The sequence below is a fragment of the Mastigoproctus giganteus genome, chromosome 10 (assembly GCF_048544385.1).
Source record: "Mastigoproctus giganteus isolate SK-2022 chromosome 10, ASM4854438v1, whole genome shotgun sequence".
Taxonomy (NCBI): Eukaryota; Metazoa; Arthropoda; class Arachnida; order Uropygi; family Thelyphonidae; genus Mastigoproctus; species Mastigoproctus giganteus.
In genome coordinates this window covers 89,734,733-89,755,090 of record NC_143584.1, presented here as the reverse complement: position 1 = coordinate 89,755,090, position 20,358 = coordinate 89,734,733, and the positions used below count along the sequence as shown (strand labels likewise).

Sequence of the window (20,358 nt, the reverse complement as noted above, 5' to 3'; positions counted from 1 at the left end):
TGGGTGGTCACCCACCATGTACGCCGACCGGGCTAGCCGGGTGGGTAAAGTGCCTGCCTAGCAACCCAAAGGTCGCAGGTTCGATTCCCGCCTCGGGCTTGGATCAAAGTACTGCAAAAACCTTGGGAGGTGCATTATGGCTCCAGAAGCCTATGCGCCAACAACTACCAAAAAAAAAAAAAAAAAAAAACCCACCATGTACTTGTGCATGGATTTTATACCCAGGATTACTAACAGTCCCACCATCGTGAAGGTGCAAGCAGAGAATTTGGCTGTCACAGATCGTCCGGACTTTGCCGAAATTGAGTCCACTTGACTTGAGTGTCACCCGAATATTAGTTCCATCAGCGTTTTAGACTCCCAGGTAGCAAGTACAGCTTGTCTGGCATATCTGAGAGAATGTCTGTGGCATTACATAGCAATATTTTCCAAAATTGTTTCACCTAGACATGCATGTTTCAAATCATCAGTGATATTTGCATTTTTTTTTAAAAAATAACATGAAACTTTCAAATAGAAGTGAATCTGATTGATTAGAGCACTTCTGAAATTAGGATATCATTTAATGCTAATTTTTAGATGTTCTGAAAGAAGCCATACTAATAGCTATACTAAGAATTACTTCAAAAGAAATTAATTAATTATGACTATTCTATTTAATTTAAAATATTCCAGTAAACGGAATGGTAAATAATAATTAAAAATAATGATTTAGCATTATTTTTAATTATCAGAGCCATAAGCTTTAAAACAATTCCGTGACGCCTCCGTAGCCAGGTGGGAAGGAGCAGCAGTGCATAGAACACGCTTCTTGATTAGACTGCGGTTCGAGCCCGTCACCACCAAATACGGAGGATGCGGGAAGGTCAGGGAATGACCACCGCATATTTACGGAGCAAAATGGCCTTAGTTGCTAATGCTCATAAATAACAGCAAAATTAAAACAATTCATTGGCAATTTATACTGTCATTTTGTACAAAATGTACTGTCAGAATAGATATTAATATTTGATAAGAAATGGCAAAAACAAAGAAAAATGTGTACATGTTATTAATATGTGTTGGTAACTTTCCCACATTAGATCACCAAAATGTCTAAATTTAAAGGTTTGAGAGTAGCATCCTAAATAATGTAATAAAAATGTGCATGCTATTCTATTCAATTGTATTCTATTATTTGCTAGCTATTATATTAGTTTTTTTTTTCTACATGTTATTCTGGTCGTTGCAGTATGTGTAATTATTATCAACCAGCAGTACCATATGAAAGATGAACTAATGAGATGGCAGAAAAGAAAAATACATGGGATGCATATAAATTATCGAGCAACACAGAGGCCAGTGGTAGATATTACCTAGTATGCAATCAAGCCACAAAGGAGGTTAGGCAAGTGAATCCAGATTACAAGAAATCATTCACAAAGAATGCAAAGACTTCTTTACTTATGTAAACTGTAGAAGGAAGGGGATGAATCAGATTGGTCCACTCAATATTGATGGTTTGACTGTTGATGGTTCTGCTCAGGTATCTGACAAGCTGAATGAGTATTTTGCATCTACATTCATGCATAAGGAATTCTATAGGGAAGTGGAGGCCAGAAGTTTATCAAACTCTAATAGTGAGCTAAATAATTTTATAATAACTGGGAGCAAAGTGGAGGAGAAATTGTTGAAGTTAAACGTAAGAAAGGCACCAGGGGTGGATGGTATCTACCTATCAAGTTATATTAAGGGAGGCAGCAAAGGAAGTAAGCAAACCCTTAGCCATAATTATGAGAGCATCCTTGGATTCAAGGATGATCTCCTTGAACTGGAGATGTGCAAATGTACCTCCAATTCACCAAGTGGGATCAAAGCGTGATGTGAGTAATTACAGACCTGTTAGTTTAACTTTTCTGTTCTGGGGAAATAATGGAGTCACCGGTTAAAGAGGCAATGTAGGATCATCTAGACAAGACTCCAGTAATAATTAAGACACAGCATGGATTTGTTAAGGGGAAATCTTGCTTGACCAATTTGATTAGATATTACAATGAGGCCACAAAGGAAGTGGATGCAAAAAATAATTTTGATATTGTATACTTGGATTTGAGGAAAGCTTTTGATATTGTTGCATGTAAAAGACTACTCTGCACAATGGAGTAGTGTGGCATTAAGGGCAAGTTGCTGCTATGGATAAAGGGATTGTTAAGTGCAAGAAGCCACAGAGTGGTAATCAATGGACACTGTTTTTCTTGGACTAATGTTATTAGTGGAGTCTTCCAGGGTTCGGTGTTGGGACTGTTGTTGTTTTCTATATTTATCAGTGATATTGATGAAGATATATCAGGCTTAATGTTCAAGTTTGCTGATGATAAGAAGGTTGGTAGGGTTGACAGTACACTACTGCAACAGGATCTGTAAAAGTTGGGCAGATGTGCTGAGAAGTGGCAACTGAAGTTTAACTTTGACAAATGCAAAGTACTGCATATGGGTAGCAGTAACCAGAGTAACATACCAACTGTACAGTACTTCACTCAGGGTAGTGGAGAATGGAAAAGTCCTGAGAGTAATTGCGGGACCGTACTTGCACTTCTCAGAGTCTGAGCCACTAAGCTCTTGTGGGGACCCCCTTTATATATGTATAAATATAATCAGAAAAAAACAATTATTTTTATTGATCTGTTTAAACACAAATGGTGCAATACTGTGAAATATAAAGAACAGTACTGAATTTGTTTTCAAATTTGATCTTCTTTTTCTCATTGCCTCTTTTGTTTAGATGCTCCAGATTCATATTTTCGCTGCATTATGACACTAACTGCTAAAATAAACTAAATTTCACTGTTTTTGGATCTCAGCTTATATAAATTCTGAAATCTACAGGTAGTCCAATTAAAATAGCTTCCATATAACAAGCTGATTTCGAGAGACCTTGTATGCATTGTTTGCACCTCTGGCCTTTAGGCAATAGAGCTGCTGCTGCTGCTGTAGAATGCACAAATTAAGAACTAAAGGAACATTCCACAATTTAGTAGTCTCTGTAACACATTTACAACAGACTCCTGCATACTGTACTGAGAAATTGCGCTGGTTAACTGCTTTCTTGTGTTCATAGGCCAGTGGAAAAGATTAAGGCATATTCCCAATGCGGAGAATATGCAGTTGACAACCTGTGTTCTACTGTTGCACCCTATTAGAGAATTAGGAGAGAGAGATTTTCTTTTGTTCTGGAATGTGTTCTTTGGTAGAAAGGAGCATCCACACCTTTAGTAAATTTCCCGTTTTCTGTTTACATGGTAGCTACAAGAGGGCCTAGTTTAGATCAGGGTGTGAAAAAAGAAATTGCTTTAAAAATTTGACATTACAAAGGCCATGCGAGGCCCCCCCCCTCTATGGTGAGGCCAAGGCTAGTACCTCATACACCTGTTCATAAGTACGGCCCTGGGTAATTGTGCAGTCAGGTATGAAGTTTTCAGTGTAGTGCAGACTGGCTGCCAGAACAGCTCATGGGGTTATGGGCCTGACCATTATCTGCTAATGGCCACACCTTGAGTACTGTACACAGGTGTGGAGGGCTCATTTTAGGAAGGATGTTGAGTTGCTTGAATGGGTACAGAGAAGGGCAATGAGATTCGTGAGGGGAACAAAGGGATGCTCTTACCAAGAAAGGCTTAAGTTCTGCAAATTGTAGCATTTGGAGAATAGGCACCTGCAAGGGGATCGGATTGAGGTGTATAAGGCTTTTAATGGTTTGAGCGAGCTCAATTGCTCAGATTATGTACTAAAGGGGGCATAAATTCAAATTGAGGAAAGGCAGTTGCAGAATATATGTGCAGAAATTTGACTTTAGCCAGCAAGTGGTTGATTGCTAAACAAACTTCCAGTGGAAGTTGATAACTTAAATAGCTTCAAGGAAGAACTGGACAAACTTTTGGAGCAAATGGATAGGTGAAATGGGAAAGTTTTTTTTTTTTTTTTTTTTGCTGAAGCTGTATAATCTTGCTTTCTTACAACATATGTTAATGCTAATATTTCAGAAGATATTAGTTTTAACATTGTATTCCACAAGGGCATAATAATGCTGCACAAATAACATTAAATGTTTGGTTTAAATACCTGCCCCTAAAAACCTAATGCAGGGTTAGCTTGAAAATTTTTGGGGCTTGGTCAAATATGGTACATGTTTCCATCCCACTTTACATTCTTTGTGCATTTGAATGTTTCTTCACCCTTTTTAATAGTTACAAAATAGTGGATGTATTAGTAACCTCCATGGCTGTATTCTCCATGTGCAATAGTATTAGTAACGGCCGCATGGTGCAAGAAAGCCTATGGCTTATGCTGCACCAGCCAAAAAAAAAAAAAAAAAAAAAAAATCCGAACAAAACAATGATAAAAACAAAAAATAAATAAAATAAATAACTAAATAATAATAATTAATAAATAAAAAATATATATATAAATAAAATAAAATATAAATAAAAAGGAAATTAAACCTATCATCCTATGCGCTTCCCTTACCCGAAGGTACTATCCAGATGACCTTTGAATTTCCCCAAACTGTCGGCCTCTACCACCCATGAAGGCAACTTATTCCAGTAATTTATAACTCGCTGGCTAAAATAAAACTTCCTGCAGTCCAATCTAAACATTTCCCCCCGTAACTTGAATTTATGTCCCCTAGTTCTAGCATCATTTATAATCTTGAAAATTTTGTCCTCATTCATTTTACTGATGCCTCTCAGAGCCTTAAACACCTCAATCAAATCTCCTCTAAGGCGTCTAGTTTCCAAACTCTGCAACCCACGTATTCGAAGTCTTTCTTCATAAGGACGCCCTTTTGCCGATCTCACCAGGCGAGTTACCCTTCTTTGCACCCTTTCAAGAAGCTCGATGTCTTTCTTTAGGTGCGGTCTCCATACTTGAACACAGTATTCCAAGTGTGGTCTAACATAAGCCTTATATAATGGGATTATCACGTCCCTATCTCTACTTGCAAAAGTTCGATAGATCATCGATAGGACACCATGGGCCTTCCTTGCAACCTGTTTACAATGCTCAGAGAATTTCATGTCTGACCGTATCGTAACACCCAAGTCCCTTTCCTCCAGTACTGGGTTTAGTTGAACTCCACCAAGTGAATAAGTTTTTTTTGGGATTACTGTTTCCCAGGTGTAATACCTTACACTTTGTTGGATTAAAGCACAGCTGCCATTTTTCTGACCATTCTTGAAGTCTATCTAGGTCTCTCTGAAGAAGCTCAGCTTGACAGTGATCATTAACTACTCTACCAATTTTAACGTCATCTGCAAATTTAGACATCACGCCCTCTATCCCTTCATCAATGTCGTTTATGAAAATTAAAAACAACAGTGGTCCTAATACTGATCCTTGGGGAACCCCACTTCTTACATCAACCCAATCTGAGGAATAGCCATTTATCACAACCCTCTGCCTCCTGCCCCAAAGCCATCCTTCTATCCATCTAAGGATTTTCCCAGTGATTCCAACCTGTTCCAGCTTATAAAGCAACCGCTCATGTGGGACTGAGTCAAAAGCTTTGCTGAAATCTAAATAAACAATGTCGAAATTATTCCCTAAATCCAGCTCGTGAGTGACCCTTTCGAAATAGCGAACCAGATTTGTTAAACATGATTTTCCCTTTACAAAACCATGCTGAGTATCCTTGAGAATTTCAATTCGATCCAAATGATCCTGAATTCCACCCTTGATCATTGCCTCCATGATTTTCCCTACTACTGAAGTCAGACTGACAGGTCGATAATTTCCAACTTCACTTTTAGAGCCACCCTTATGTATGGGAGATACATTTGCACTTTTCCAATCCAAGGGAATCTCCCCAGAGTCTAGTGATGCTCGCATAATTAGCCTCAATGGTTCAATGCACTCGCTTGCCGCCTCTCTTAAGATTATAGGGTATATTCCATCAACTCCAGGAGCCTTACTGGTCTGTAGGCTCGAAAGTTTTTTCATTAAATAATCTTGCGAAATTTCAATATCATTAATTACATATTTTTTAACTTCGCTCCCACAATTTCCCATTGCCACAAAAGGCTTTTCATTTGTAAATATCGATGCAAAATAACTGTTGAGTTCATCTGCAACGGCAGCTGGTGTATTTATTACTATCCCCTTTCCCTTACGTAAAGGTCCGATCTGGTTTGTCCTGCTCCTCTTGGTATTTATATATGTGAAGAATTCTTTATCCCCCCTCTTTGCTCTGTTTGCTAGTGATTTCTCATAAACTGCCTTCGCCTGTCGAACCTTTTCTGTGGCTCTATTACAGATCACCTTGTAGCTGTTATAGGCTTCAGTACTTTTTATTGCTCTGTAACCTTTCCATGCCACCTTTTTCTGCTCAAGTAATGTGGCAACTTCACTATTCATCCAACTTGGAACCCTTCTCGTGGAGTATTTTTTTAATGGTATATACGCATTCAAGGCATCTGTGATTAATGTTTTAAAAGCGTACCACAGTTCAATTGTATTCATTCTCAGCGCGATATCTACCCAGTTAATAGAGGCCATGTAGTACCTTAAGGCATCGTAATTTCCTTTTCTGAAATTAAAACCCATTCCTTTGCCTTTTACTTCTACTACCTCTCTCGTCATCATCCACCGTAGAACTCCGTGATCACTTCCTGCTACTGGTTCCTCTACTGTCAGCCCTGTTATGTCATCTGATTCATGTGTGATGATGAGGTCTAGGATATTCTTTTCTCTAGTACTTTCCCTGACATGTTGATACAAATAACAGTCATCTAGTTGATTTAAAAATTTTGTTCCCCATGTCGAGTTTCCTTCCCATTTACTCCAATCAATTAGAGGCAAATTGAAATCACCCATAATAAGGCATTGACGCTTACTTGCCCATTCCATTTGCATGTAGAGGCTTTTGTCATAATCTTCACAATCACCTGATCTGTAGATTACTCCTACTCGCATTATACCTTTGTTTCCAACTATCTCACACCATACAGACTCTATACTAGCATGTGAAATGTCTGAATCCGGGAAAGCTATCGTCGCACTCAGGCTGCTTCTGATAAGAAGCATTACCCCACCACCCCTTCTATCTACTCTATCCTTCCTAAATACCTTATACAAGCCGTACTGAAACTCATCATCCCCAATTTCCGGGTGGCACCACGTCTCTGTAAGCCCTATTATGTCCGCGTTACTTGTTTTAACCAGCAGTTCGAATTCGCTCATTTTATTGACGACACTTCTAATGTTACTGTATAAACAATTAAGATTTACTGTTCTTGTATATTTAACAACCCTAACACAACCCTTGAAGTTTTTTAGGCTCTCTTCCCTGATATTAGCTACCCGCTCACGTGAAACGTCTTTGCCCCCAGAACATCTAGATAATACGTCCAGTTGGGGTAACAGATAAGAACTCTTAAGGTATGTGCAAGAGTTACATTGACCAATATTATCAGATAAACGCGTGTCAGTATTACCCACATCCCCCCTAACTAGCAGTTTCCCTGAACCTTTAAGGTATCCTCAATAATACTGGCAAAAACTTTTGCACCACCTTTGTTTAAGTGTATCCCGTCTCTACAAAACAAATTCCTTCTACCTACAAGTGTGGGCCATGCTGATAGAAATTTACCCCCTAAAGCCTTGCAGATTCCTTCAAGTCTTGAGTTAATCCACAAGGCTCTTAACATATAATCCCTCCTATCGTGTCTGGGCAGAATTGCAGACACATAGACATTATGGCCTAGCTCGCGACATTTCCTCAGCATGGTCCTGTATTTTTCCAACAAATCGTCAGATCGTGTACGTTTAATATCGTTTGTCCCCACAAGAATAATAATATTTTCTTTATAATATTTTCTTTGGACATTTCAATGTCCAAGAATACTTGTAAGCTGGAAATTTGGACAACTTGAGTATGAAGAAGATTTAGGTGTGGCATCTACATCATATATACAGGGGGAATGGCTGTGCTTCTGTGGCACCAGGCTGTTGTTGCTACTTTGGGTTTAACGCTGCAAGGGCAGCTTGGCCATAATGTGCCTAAACTAAAAGTTGTTTTTTTTTTTTTTTTTTTAAATCTAATATTTATAGCGCATTATAATATCTAATCCATTTGAGATAGGTAAAAGTTCTGGCTACATCCAGCGTATCTGCTAACAGTTGGGCTAAAGTAAGAGGTGTACTTATGGTAGTAAATATTTTGTTTACTAATAAGTTGATGTTGAACTGTCAGCTGTGTATTACCTGTAAGTTTGGACATATTGGAGGATTGGTGACATTAAGAAGATGCAATTGAGTTAGGTGGGTGTATCCTATCTGTAGTTTAGCAAGTATAACTTCCTGTCTGTTATTTCTGATACTAAGTAAGTAAAAGTTTCCATAGGCTCAATTTGCCCTGCGTTATGTTAACCTTCAAGGATAAACAGAGGAATTACCTTTATTCTGTCTATAGGACTTTTATTCAACTCTCCTAGAATGCCGATAAATTACAAATGATAATTTAAAATAATTTTAAAACTCAAAATTCCTCACCATCAGCCATTGATTGATCCATTGGTGCAGGGTCAATAAAAAAATATTTTATTACAATTCCGTGTATTGAACCTTGGTACAGACAACTTAACAATCTTTTTAGAGGCACTGAAATGAAAATAGTGGCTAAACCAACACATAAATTACATTTGATATTAAGGAATCACTCGGTATTATCTTCTTCTGAACAGTCCCATTACCTAGTTTACAACATTTCTTGTAGGGATTGTGACTCTGCTTACGTTGAATCTACCAGATGCATTTTAAATCTTATGTTTAAACAGCATGAAGCATCTGTTCATGCAATAAAGGAAAATCACATTTCTTTTTAATGAAGCTAAAATTCTGAATATTCAGCATAATTATACGAAGTTGTCAACTGCTGAAACTTTAGAGATGAAACTGCAAAGTAATTCTATAAACAATCCACCGACCATTTCTCATATCTGATTCGTGGTCTTTCGAACACATATGCACTAAAGTTTAATCTCCTATTGATAATGTAACCTACATGCACAATATTTGTCACTTTTATTCCAACCTGTGAGCACGACACATGTCAAAGTTTTGGTCCACTTCAGGGAGGAAATTTTTAGTGGATTTTATATATTTTTTTATTTTTCATCATATTTTAATTATATTCTAATTTATATTATTAACTTGCATTTTTTCTAACATAATGTCTTCCATCACTAGAAGCTACATGGAGTTAGATATTTCTGGGGTCGGGTTGTGGTCTACGACTGCAATCCTTGGGTATTGAATTACTTGTGGACTGATGGTGAGGAATGCATTTCGAGTTTTAAAATTATTTTAAATTATCATTCGTAATTTATCGGCATTCTAGGAGGGTTGAATAAGAAGTCCTATAGACGGAATAAAGGTAATTCCTTTGTTTATTCTTGAATGTTATTTCTGATACTGGACTTCCGTGCTTTCAGGTCTTTCTTTATATGGATTAACTTGTTAGTTCGGTTTTCTCAGATTTCTTGCCATTTTCTTGCAGTATTACTACGTAGGTGACTGTTACATCTACTAACTAGTAAAAAAAAATAAAAAATAGGGTGCAATCCCACCACTTTTTCATAAACTCGGATATATCATTTTTGAGCTTACCTCATAGGTGACCTCAGAAATGATAGATATTGAATATACCTGTTGGGAAGATAGAAGATATTTGAATTATAGTTGTTAATTGAGGTGAACAGTGCCTGGAAATATGCAGAGTAAATAATAAGTTTTCATTTCTTCTCTAGATGGCTGAGGCCAGAAGAGTTTACAATTTCATTTTGACTGCATATACAATATGTTGAATTGTTAAGGGCAGTCAGATTTTTTCATTGCCAGAGTTAACCCGGACTTTGAACTGTTTTCTGTATGTATTTATTTTTGTGTTACTTTCATGTGTCATCTTAAAGGGTCTTCCTACTCTGTAATTGGGCAAAAACAGAGGAGAGGGGGGAAGGGAGAAAGAGAGAGTATATTACAGTTATGCAAAATTATCTGTATATTAGACAACAGTGTTGGCAAACTTTGGCAGGGACCACATAGTACAATAAATAAATAAAGTTCTGAATGGGCTGGGCATGTTTTGTGGCAATATACTAGCTCAAAACTGTAACCTCCTTACTTGTGGCTTGGACCACAGCTGGCATCAGCAAAAGCTGAATGCCTGTGAGATAGGGAGTGGAGTGAGATTGTAAGTGAGGGGTTATTAATTAGACTATTACCCTTCTAGATAATATCCAGGAGTTTGAATAGTGTTGATGGGGAGGAGGGGAAACACCTGAAGCATGAGAACAGCATTCTTGGTAGGGAAAATTTGTGATTTTTACACAGCCTATCTGCTCAGAAGAACAGTAATGCCAAGAGAGAAAGAGAACTTTGTTTTTTTTTTTTTTTTTTTTTTATCCAGATGAAATAGTTTTGTCATGCTTATGTCAAGGAAGGTTAGAAGACAAGTTTATCCCCACTAAAGATGAGCACGTTGTTTAAGATGGTCATGGGAGCAGGTTCTTTTTTGAAAAAAATAAAATGACTAGGTTTTTAGAGGAGATTGAAGTTAACAGTTAAGTTTTCTTCTTCTCTAAATTTATGAGATCTAAATGCTGACCTCAAGATGATTCCCAATGGAGAATCACACAGTGACTCTCAGACGGAGAAAAACTGACTACCCAGTTGCAAAAATTGGAAGACCACAAGACATAAGAAGTTTAGAAGATCTTACCAAACATGATCAAAAACTGTAAAGGCATTGCAAACAACTTCCTGAGGTTCTGTTATATTACTTATCATTTGTCCATTCATAAACAGTTGAGCCTTCTGGTCTCCTGCAAAAGCCATCAGATGCAACTTCTGTCCATCCATACTTTTGCCTCCATTATATCCAGATTATTTTGTTGTATCTTCATATTAAAAAAACCTGACTTATTAGCATCTTACTCTTGCATTGATCATCTTGATAAATTGCCCTCCTCACATCATGTTGAATGCATGCTATCAGTACCTTCCTTGGTTTTTTTTTGACAGAAAGAGATGAGATTAGAAGAATTCTTAATAGTCTTTGATACCAAGTGTTCCAGTGCCATTCTCTACTGGTCCTTAAAACTTGGTGCATTATATAATATAGAATTTAACTGCTATTTTGTGTTGTCTTTTATGCTCTCATTTTACTAGTGTCTTTCCTTCTGCATGAAAATTTGCTGATGTATACAGCCACTTTCTAAAATGGGTGATAAATTCTTCCTTTCTGATTGAACTTACTTTAACTCTTTCCAGAATGATGGAGAAATCCATTGACTGACATTCTTATACTACAGTGCATTCCGGTTAATTGGGGCACCGGTTAATTGGGGCAGCCGCTTATTTGGGGCAAATTATGAAGAACAGAAACAAAACAAATATTTAGCCTGAATTTGTTTCGCTTATTTGGGCCAACTCAACGCTTAATTGGGGCAATGAAGGTCTTGATTGAACAATAAACTATATTTAGATGGCGCGCACAAACATCTAAATATAGTTTATTGAACAATAAACTAATTTAGATGGTTCGTAACAAAGATCATGCGGGCAGCAGCCGAATCAATTATTGCGAAGTCATGCTGTACAGTGGTTGTTTTACCTTTGTTCTGTGTCGTGGTAATCGGATTCTGAAGAAATTTTGCTTGCAGTTGTTTACGATCACACTAGGTACATATGTATACATCTTGTGGGTTAGAATAGATTAAAAACTGTACCAAACAGTGCACTGATTTGGTACCCTCCCCTTTTTTTCAGTACATTTAAGACCCCTGTTAAGATGCCACGTAAAGATTTGTCGCTTTCAGAAAAAAATCGCTATTCTTGACAAGATAAAGTCAACCTCCTAACATCAGTCATCGTCAGCTAGCTGAGATAAAGGTGCCAAAATCTACAATTTCACGACTGCTACAGCAACAAGAAAAACTTAGAGAAGAGTGGACATTGCGCGTGGATTTAAAGAAAGCATCTCGTAAGCGAAAGAGAGAAGGCAAAGATCCAGATGTCGAAGATGCTTTGAATCAATGGTTTTCCACTGTATCTAAACCAGGAGTGTGTGTAAGCGGCCCTATGCTAAAAACCAAACCTCAAAGGTGGTACTTGTGCATATGTCCGTTCCGATATTCCCAGTCAGAGACTTGGTAAATTGGAATCTTCTCTTTTCGATCTTCTCTGGCTTAAAATCTCTCTACCTCATTGTGACAAATTCATCTGTTGTCTTTACCTTTCTCCCAACTCCACTAATCACTTGGAGCTCTTTGACTTCCTCTCTTTGCAACTTGACTTTCTCCTATCCAACTTTCCGAACAGTGAGGTAATTTTTCTTGGTGATTTTAATGTTCACAACTCCAGCTGGCTTTCGTTTTCTAGTCAAACCGACCCGGCTGGTCGAGATGCTGAGGCTTTTGCAATTACTAATGACCTTGCACTGATTGTTCCTTTTCCTTCTAGAATATGGGACAATCCTAACCATACAGCCAACACGCTTGATCTTTTTCTTACAAACATCACTTCTAAGTACACAGTCGAAGTGAGTGGTCCTTTAGGAACCTCATATCACAACTTGGTGATTGTCCCTTCTCCAATGGAGCCTTTATCTCATGGCTATTCCCAACATTGTATTGTTTGGCATTACAAGAATGCAAAATGGGACAACCTGAGAGATTTCTTTTTTTCGTTTCCTTGGTCGGATTACTGTTTCAAAACTTCTGATGTCAACATTTGTTCAGATAGTGTCAGTGAAATTATTCTTATAGGAATGGAATCCTTTATCACACAATCCACCTTAAAATCTCATCCTTTATCTAAACCTTGGTTTTCCAATAAATGTGCTAAGGCCACTCAGGAGAAGAATGTTGCATATTGTAATTGGCTTGTTTCCAATTCTTCAATTTCATTTTCTGCCTACACCAAAGCTCGAAACAATTGTAAAGCACAGTTATTAATTAGTCCAAACTAGATTTTGAACAAACTAAGAGTAGAAAACTTGCTTCTTGCCCTAATGGTAGCCAAGCATTCTGGTCTCTTGCCAAAGCCATTGGCTGCAACTTTTGCCCATCTTTGCTCCCACCTCTGTCCAAACCAGATGGTTCTGTTGTCACTTCAGCCAAGGGTAAAGCTGACCTGCTAGCATCCCATTTTTCTTCCAACTCCTGTATTAATGATCTTGGTAAGACACCTCTCACCATTCCCAACAAGCTCCATTCAGTGCTGCCTGTAGTCATCCTTTAAAAGGATGTCAGAAGGATTTTGACAAACTTTAATGCTAAGAAAGCTCCAGGTCCTGATGGTATTTCTCCACTTGTTCTCAAAACCTGTTCTCCTGAACATACTGTTCAGGCGAACAGTAAGTTCTCCTGTTCTTTGCCACCTTTTTTCACTTTCTTATTCCAAAGGTGTTTTTCTTTCTGCTTGGAAATTTGCTCATATCCAGCCAGTTCCTAAAAAGGGTGACAAATCCCTCCCATCCAATTATCATCCCATTGCAATTACTTCTATTCTTTCTAAAGGAATGGAGAAATCAATTAACCGCAAACTCTTAAACTACCTAGAAACCTTCCGCCCTATCAACGATCGCGAGTATGGATTAAGTTATTTTCGATCCACAGTGGTGATATTCTGGCCTATGTTACCCATTTATGTAAAAATTCAATGGAAAATTTCGGCGAAACACAAACAGTTGCTCTTGATAACTCAAAGGCTTTTGATTGTGTTTGGCATAAAGGTCTTCTAAACAAGCTTCCATCTTATGGTTTGTCAACTGTTTTTTGTAATTGATTATCCAGTTTTCTCTCTGATTGCTCACTGAGGTGATGGTAGATGGTTCTCTGTCTTCTAACTTCTCCACTAGTGCTGGTGTCCCCCAAGGTTCAGTTCTTTCCCCCACTCTTTTCCTCTTGTATATTAATGACCTCCTTCCATTGACTGGAAATCCTATCCATAGTTTTGCCGATGATAGCACATTGCATTCCACTTTCCATTTTGAGAAACTTTGCACTGCCCAATCAGCTTCAACTTCTCGAATATCTGCTACCAATTCCTTTAATGCCGATCTCCAGGTAATTCTCCAGTGGGGCAAAGACAACTTAGTTGATAGTCGAGAAGTTGTAACGTCATCAGTTGGTCCCACCGTATAGAATTTAAATACCGTCTCAGACCACCGTAGTCGCCTTTACGAAAGCAAAAACCCTTTCCTTTACCCCTGATGGTAGTTATCTCTTTGAGTAAATACCACTTCAGCACACTGTGATCACTGCCACCTAGTAGTTCCTTTATCTGCAGATTCTTAATGCATGAAGAATCACTACTGATAATCAGATTATTACTCCCTCTAGTTGCCTCCTGAAGATGCTGATGTAGTAAACAATCATCCAATAAATCCACAAAGGCCTTGCTAGTGTGTAAGTGACCAACCCACAAATTCCAGTCAATATCTGGGAAATTAAAATCCCCCATTGTAAGACTCTCTGATTTACTGGCCCACTCTATTTCCCTGTATAGTTTCTTATTATACTCATCAGAGTCATTTGGTCTATAACACACTCCTAATCTCAATTTTGATCTCCCAATGCTTATGTTATACCAAACTGACTCGACACTGCACTGTCCAGCGATGTCGACTGACTTCACTTCTTTGGATTTTGTTTCTTACCTAATAGCATAACCCCTCCTCCCTTCCTATCCTGTCTATCCTTCCTGTACACATTGTACTCCTCAAATTCCAGTTCTGCATTCCTTATATCTGTGTGACACCATGTCTCTGATATCCCAACAATATCTACCATTGATGTTTTGCGCAATACCTCAAATTCATCAAATTTATTTACCAAACTCCTAGCATTGGTGTATACGCAAGTATACATGCACCTGTTCCTATTCTGTTGGGAACATCATCAACTGATTCCACTGTACAGAATTTAAAAATGTCCGAGACCTCTGTAGTGACCTTTACTAAAGCAAAAGCCCTTCCCTTGATGGTAGTTACATTGTGATCACTTTCGCCCAGTGGTTCCTTTATCTGCAGATTCTTAATGCATGAAGAATCACTACTGATAATCAGATTAAAAGTATTACTCCCTCTGGTTGCCTCTCGAACATGTTGCTGGAGAAAACAGTCATCCAATAAATCCACAAAAGTCTTGCTAGTGTGCGAGTGACCAACTCACAAGTTCCAGTCAATATTTGGAAAGTTAAAATCTCCCATTATAAGACATTCTGATTTACTGGCCCACTCTATTTCTCTGCACAATTGCTCATTATACTCATCAGATTCATTAGGCCTGTAACACACACCTACTCTCATTTTTCCTTTCCCGATGCTTATTTCACACCAAACAGACCCAACACTGCATTGTCCACCAGCATCAATTGGATGCACTTCCTTAGATTTTGTGTTTCTTAACTAACAGCATAACCCCTCCTCTCTTCCTATCCTTCCTATACACATTGTACTTCCCAAATTCCAATTCTGCACTACTTATGTCCATGTGACATCACACATCTGATATCCCAACAATATCTGCCTTTGATGTCTTCACTAGCACTTCAAACTCATCAAATTTATTAACTATACTCCTAGCATTGGTGTACATGCACCTGTTCCTGCTCCTAGCCACCCTAACAGCCCATGCATTTACTTCTTCCACTATGACTCCCAGCAGTCCTGGAAATCTCCATTACCTTGCTTTCCAGTCTGCTGCCCATTCTAATAGAAGCAGTGCAAGAATCATTTTGCCTCTGCCTGCGGCCATTGTTAACCTTTTAGTCTGTGTATCCCCCTATGCTAGCAGTTTTCTGACCCACCTAACACTGCCTCAATAGCATCAGCAAATATTCTTGCACCTTTTCTATTTAAGTGTATCCCATTTCTGTAGAAGCAGTCTCTCCTGTCAACAAGCACAGACCAGGCTGAAATGATAATGAAGTAAGTTGATAATTATGTGAGTTTTGGTTGTCTTATGTGCTGTTATTCAGTCTGCCCCTAAATATATATATATAAAAGAGAGAGTAATTGTGTAAATGTATGATAGGTGTGCATTGGGCTGAGTGCATGTAGAGTGTGCGATGTTCTAGCAGGGCATCCCCAAATTAGACTGCAGTGGGGGCAACCTACCAGGAATTCTCCTTGCCCTGCTCATATTCCCATTTCTGAGTCATGGTGTGGGATTGCTGACGGTTACTAACAGAGAAGCACTGCATGTCCACAGTGTGATCTTCTCCCCCGCATAGGGTACCTTGTCCCTATGACTAACCAAGCATTTTAGGGGGACTTTACTCCCCTAAAATGCTTGGTTTCCCCCCCCCCATCCCAGCCTCTGGCTGGTGGACTCTACCACCACAAATCTTTTCCATTTCCCCCCTCTTTTCTCCCTCCCTCTGGAGAATGACCTCCTTCCCCAGGGGTGCCCTCTATCCCTTTAACTTCCTATTTCTGGTGGAAAGTCTTATCTTCCACCATCTTTATCCTCATCTGTTCTCCTCCTCCTCATCTCACTGCCCTTTAAAAATGCAGGCCAGGTAAGGTACAGTAGGGAATAAAAGGGTCTCTGGTGGAACAAACCATGGACAACACCTGAGCTTGCCAGGGAGGGTCCCAGAGAGGGGGAAAAAAAAACTCTGGGAAGTGAAAAAGGGAACAGGGAAGAACATGGGGGTCCCACTAGGGGCCCCTGTGGCTAAATTGCTGGAGGAACAGACCAAGAGAACCCAATACTACACTATGCAGACTAACAGCCTAAACTCACACTATCTCTGGCCTTTATAGAGTTTGTATTTTGACACAGAGTTTACAAATGTGGAGTTGGGGGGGGGGAGACTCCTGGTGCCATTTGACAGTCAACGCTATACTATGCCCATGCCCTTTTGGATGTCCTCTCTGCTGGGAGCGGGATGGGGAACTAGTGGCTGTCCACTAAAACTAAACTTTCTGAAAACAGACCTCCATTTGACCGAACCCATTTTTATATGCAGTTTCCTTCCTACTCCTATCTGCTCTAGTAACAACCCTGATGGGCTGGGAGTGCTTTTTCTGTGCAGTGTGTTAGTATCTGTGTTTGGGGCTTTTCCTTGGGTTGGGGTGACCCCAACACCAGGCAAGACCTGCTATAATTATTGTAATCTTAGCCTGGGAAAGAATGTTCCCTCCATCCTTATTCAGAGGGTTGTCACAAGTGAGAATTGAATGAATGTGAGTGAATGTGAATGTTTCCCTTATGTAGATGCATAAATGTTCCCTCTGAATACATGTCCAATAATAATAATAATCTACAAATAGTATATTGGCAGGCTAAGATGTGTATCTGTTCAGTAAATGAGGCGCCATGTATGTAAACCTTGAAATGATCAGTGAATGGTATATGCAGTGTTAAGAAAAATGTAATATCCATTCAGGTGCTGCCTTGTATATTTCTCTATGGTCTGCATGCAAGACCATGGAGAAATAAACCAATGGGCAAACGATAGGTGTATTCTAGATGTTACCATCCCTTGTTCATGCACCTGAATTTGTGCAAAAAAAAATATTATTTATTGTGACTGTTTGTATGTTAGATGTGTGATAGGTTGGCATGAGTGCGTTGTGACCTTGTGATGGACAGGTGCCCCTCCTTCCCTCAGACTGACTGCAATGAAGGCATCCTATCATGAAAAATGCCCTGCCATTGCCCATGTCATGTTAACTCATATTGAGGGCATGGCATGGGATTCTGGCATTGGCTCTGGCTAGTGTGAGTCTATTCACTGATAGCTGGATAGTGACCACCACCCACATGTACCCTGGCCCTGTGACTTTTATTCTTCCATTCTCTCACCAAAGGGCCTGCCTTCTCCTCCCCCCCTCACTTTTTGCCTGTTGGGCTCTATCACCCCAAATGCTAACACTGCTCTTAACAGTCCCTCCATTAGAAGGTGGGTTGACTCTGTAGGGATGCCCCTATATTTCTTATTCTGCTATTTCCTAGTGGAATCCTCCCTGTCATCCACCCCTTTACCTTCCCTTTTTACCCTCAAAACTGAAACTGTCACCCATGCTTGTTTCTAATAAAAAAATAAAAAAAAAAAAAAAAATTTTCCCCTCTTTTCCCTTTCTTTTTCTCCTTTTCCCCTTCTGTCTCTTCCCCACTTGGGCTTTCCCAGGTTTGCCCTGCCAGAGACTTACATGACCTACCCTGACCTACCTCCACATGGTGAAGGATGGGCAATAATGGGACCTTGGCCTTCCAAGGGCCCAATGGCAGAGGCCAGGTGAACAGACCTACACTACACTACACTACACTATAATCTATACCTTTTCTAGCCTTTACAGAGTCTGTATTGAATCACAAAAGATAATCATGCAGTTGGGGGAACCCCCAGGGCCACAAGACCTGTAACACTATAAACTATGTCCTTTCTGTATGCATTGTATTCCTAATATTTAAATTCAGCATCTTTTATATCTGGGTGATGGCTTCTCTGATATCTGTGTAACGTCTGCATTTAATGACTTGACCAGCATTGAAAATTTATTTTCTGTGTTCCTAGCATTGATGGTAATGGTCAAGGAAGTATACATGTACCTGCTAGGTGGATAGGTGGAGTCTAAATGTACATTTAGAATCTGCCCCTCATAAAAAAAAGTTGAGGGACTGTGCTGCAATTTTTTTTTTAATTGTTTTTAAAACAATTTTAAGAGATCTACTTTTTTTATGATTACCTACTTTAACTAACTCTTTCAATTAGTGGACTGTTCCAAATTATGTTGGATAAGAGGGCTTTTATTATATATGCATATTTTGTTTATAGATAATGTTTTTTTTAATTTTGTGGAAAAAAAAAATTCACATGGTGAAGCAAAAATCAGTTAAATTTGAAATGCATGACAAAATTATACAAATTCACATATTTGCTTTAAAAAAAGCAATTTTTAAAAAAATATATATATACAGTGTTATATTTAATTACAGTTTTAAACTATACAGTATATAATTTGGTTAGTCATTTCTATATAATGTTTATTACAGAATTTGTCTATTTAGTTTTGCTCTACACTAGTAGTAGGTATAAATTTTTTGCATTGTTGCACAAAATTCCCTTGCTTATTACACAATTTCTGATTTATTATTGCAATATAAACACTATTCTAGATATTATTAAAGCAGAACTGCTTTTTGGCTATATTTCTAATAATGCCATGCTTGTTCATGGCAAGGAAGCTCACATCTTTCTGTTTTCATTTAAATTGGCAGGCTTACTGAAGCACATAAGAATGCCATCAGAGCTATACGTAAAGTGAAATACTTCCTGGCCAGGAGGAAGTTTCAGGTAATAATAGCTTTTAACAGTTTTAGGAGTATAAAAGTATTTTTTGTTTAACACTAATCCTGCATATTTGTAGATATGCAGGATTAGTGTTATACACTAATCCTGCATATCTACAAATAACTTTTTTTTACCTTGATGGGCTAAGGTAAAAAAAGCCAACACGAGAACGACGAGAAACGTCAGATAACTTACGCAGAAAATTAGTTTCCTGACACCGGACTCTAGTGCTGCTCGCTCAGTAAACAGACGGTAGGTGTAATTGGTCTGGAGCTGAACTCGAGAAGGATATATTGATTGACAGGTAGGCGTGGCAAACGATGAAATGATTAGTGGTGGGCACGACAGATGACAAGCTACTGTGTAGTCATTGGTTGGCATTATAATGTGTATTTATGAGTAAAGAACGGTGCATAATAGTTTTGCGATGAACAGTAAACAGGTCATAGTAGTGATGAATTTTTATAAAGAAGGAAGAAATTTGTAAGGAAAATAAAATGTTGGTTGATATTTTGATGAAAACTAAAATAAGAAAAGTTTCGTTCTGTTCGTTTTTACGTTCTTCATTATGTTTTTTTCTCATTATTAAAAGCAGATTTTTGGAGTTTGTGAGTATTTTTACTATATTGTTGATGTAGGTTTGGTTACGAAAAAAGGAAAAGGTTTTTTATTTTTCGTAACCTGACCTTAAATGGCAGGTTAGGAAATAATAGAAAAGGTTTCCTTATATTTCGTGACCTAAGCATTAAACATTAGGTTAGGAAATAATAGGAAAAGAAAGAAAGATTCTTTATTTATATATATATATATATATATATATATATATATATATAGTGAATAGCTATTGAGGTGTTGATTAACGTTATGATATTTGTGTCTGCACGAGTGTCTTTAAAAATAAAAGTACAGTAATAAAAAATTAATATTTTGTTAATAAACAATTTATGCGCTAGTCCACCCATGATTCTAAAGAAAAAAGGTTAGGTTACCCCCCATTTCCGGAGGGGTTCAAGCTCC

The 20,358-nt window shown here is 38.3% G+C and overlaps 1 protein-coding gene across 4 annotated transcripts in view; it reads left to right on the top strand.

Moving 5' to 3' along the window:
• Positions 1–20,358, top strand: part of LOC150079143 (potassium voltage-gated channel subfamily KQT member 1-like) — a 334,431-nt gene that overhangs the window by 237,647 nt on the left and 76,426 nt on the right. For all 4 annotated transcript variants that reach the window (XM_090383460.1, XM_090383459.1, XM_090383462.1 and 1 more), the window contains exon 15: positions 19,269–19,344. In XM_090383460.1, the coding sequence (XP_090239586.1) occupies positions 19,269–19,344 (76 nt within the window). The remainder of the gene's footprint in view (positions 1–19,268; positions 19,345–20,358) is intronic.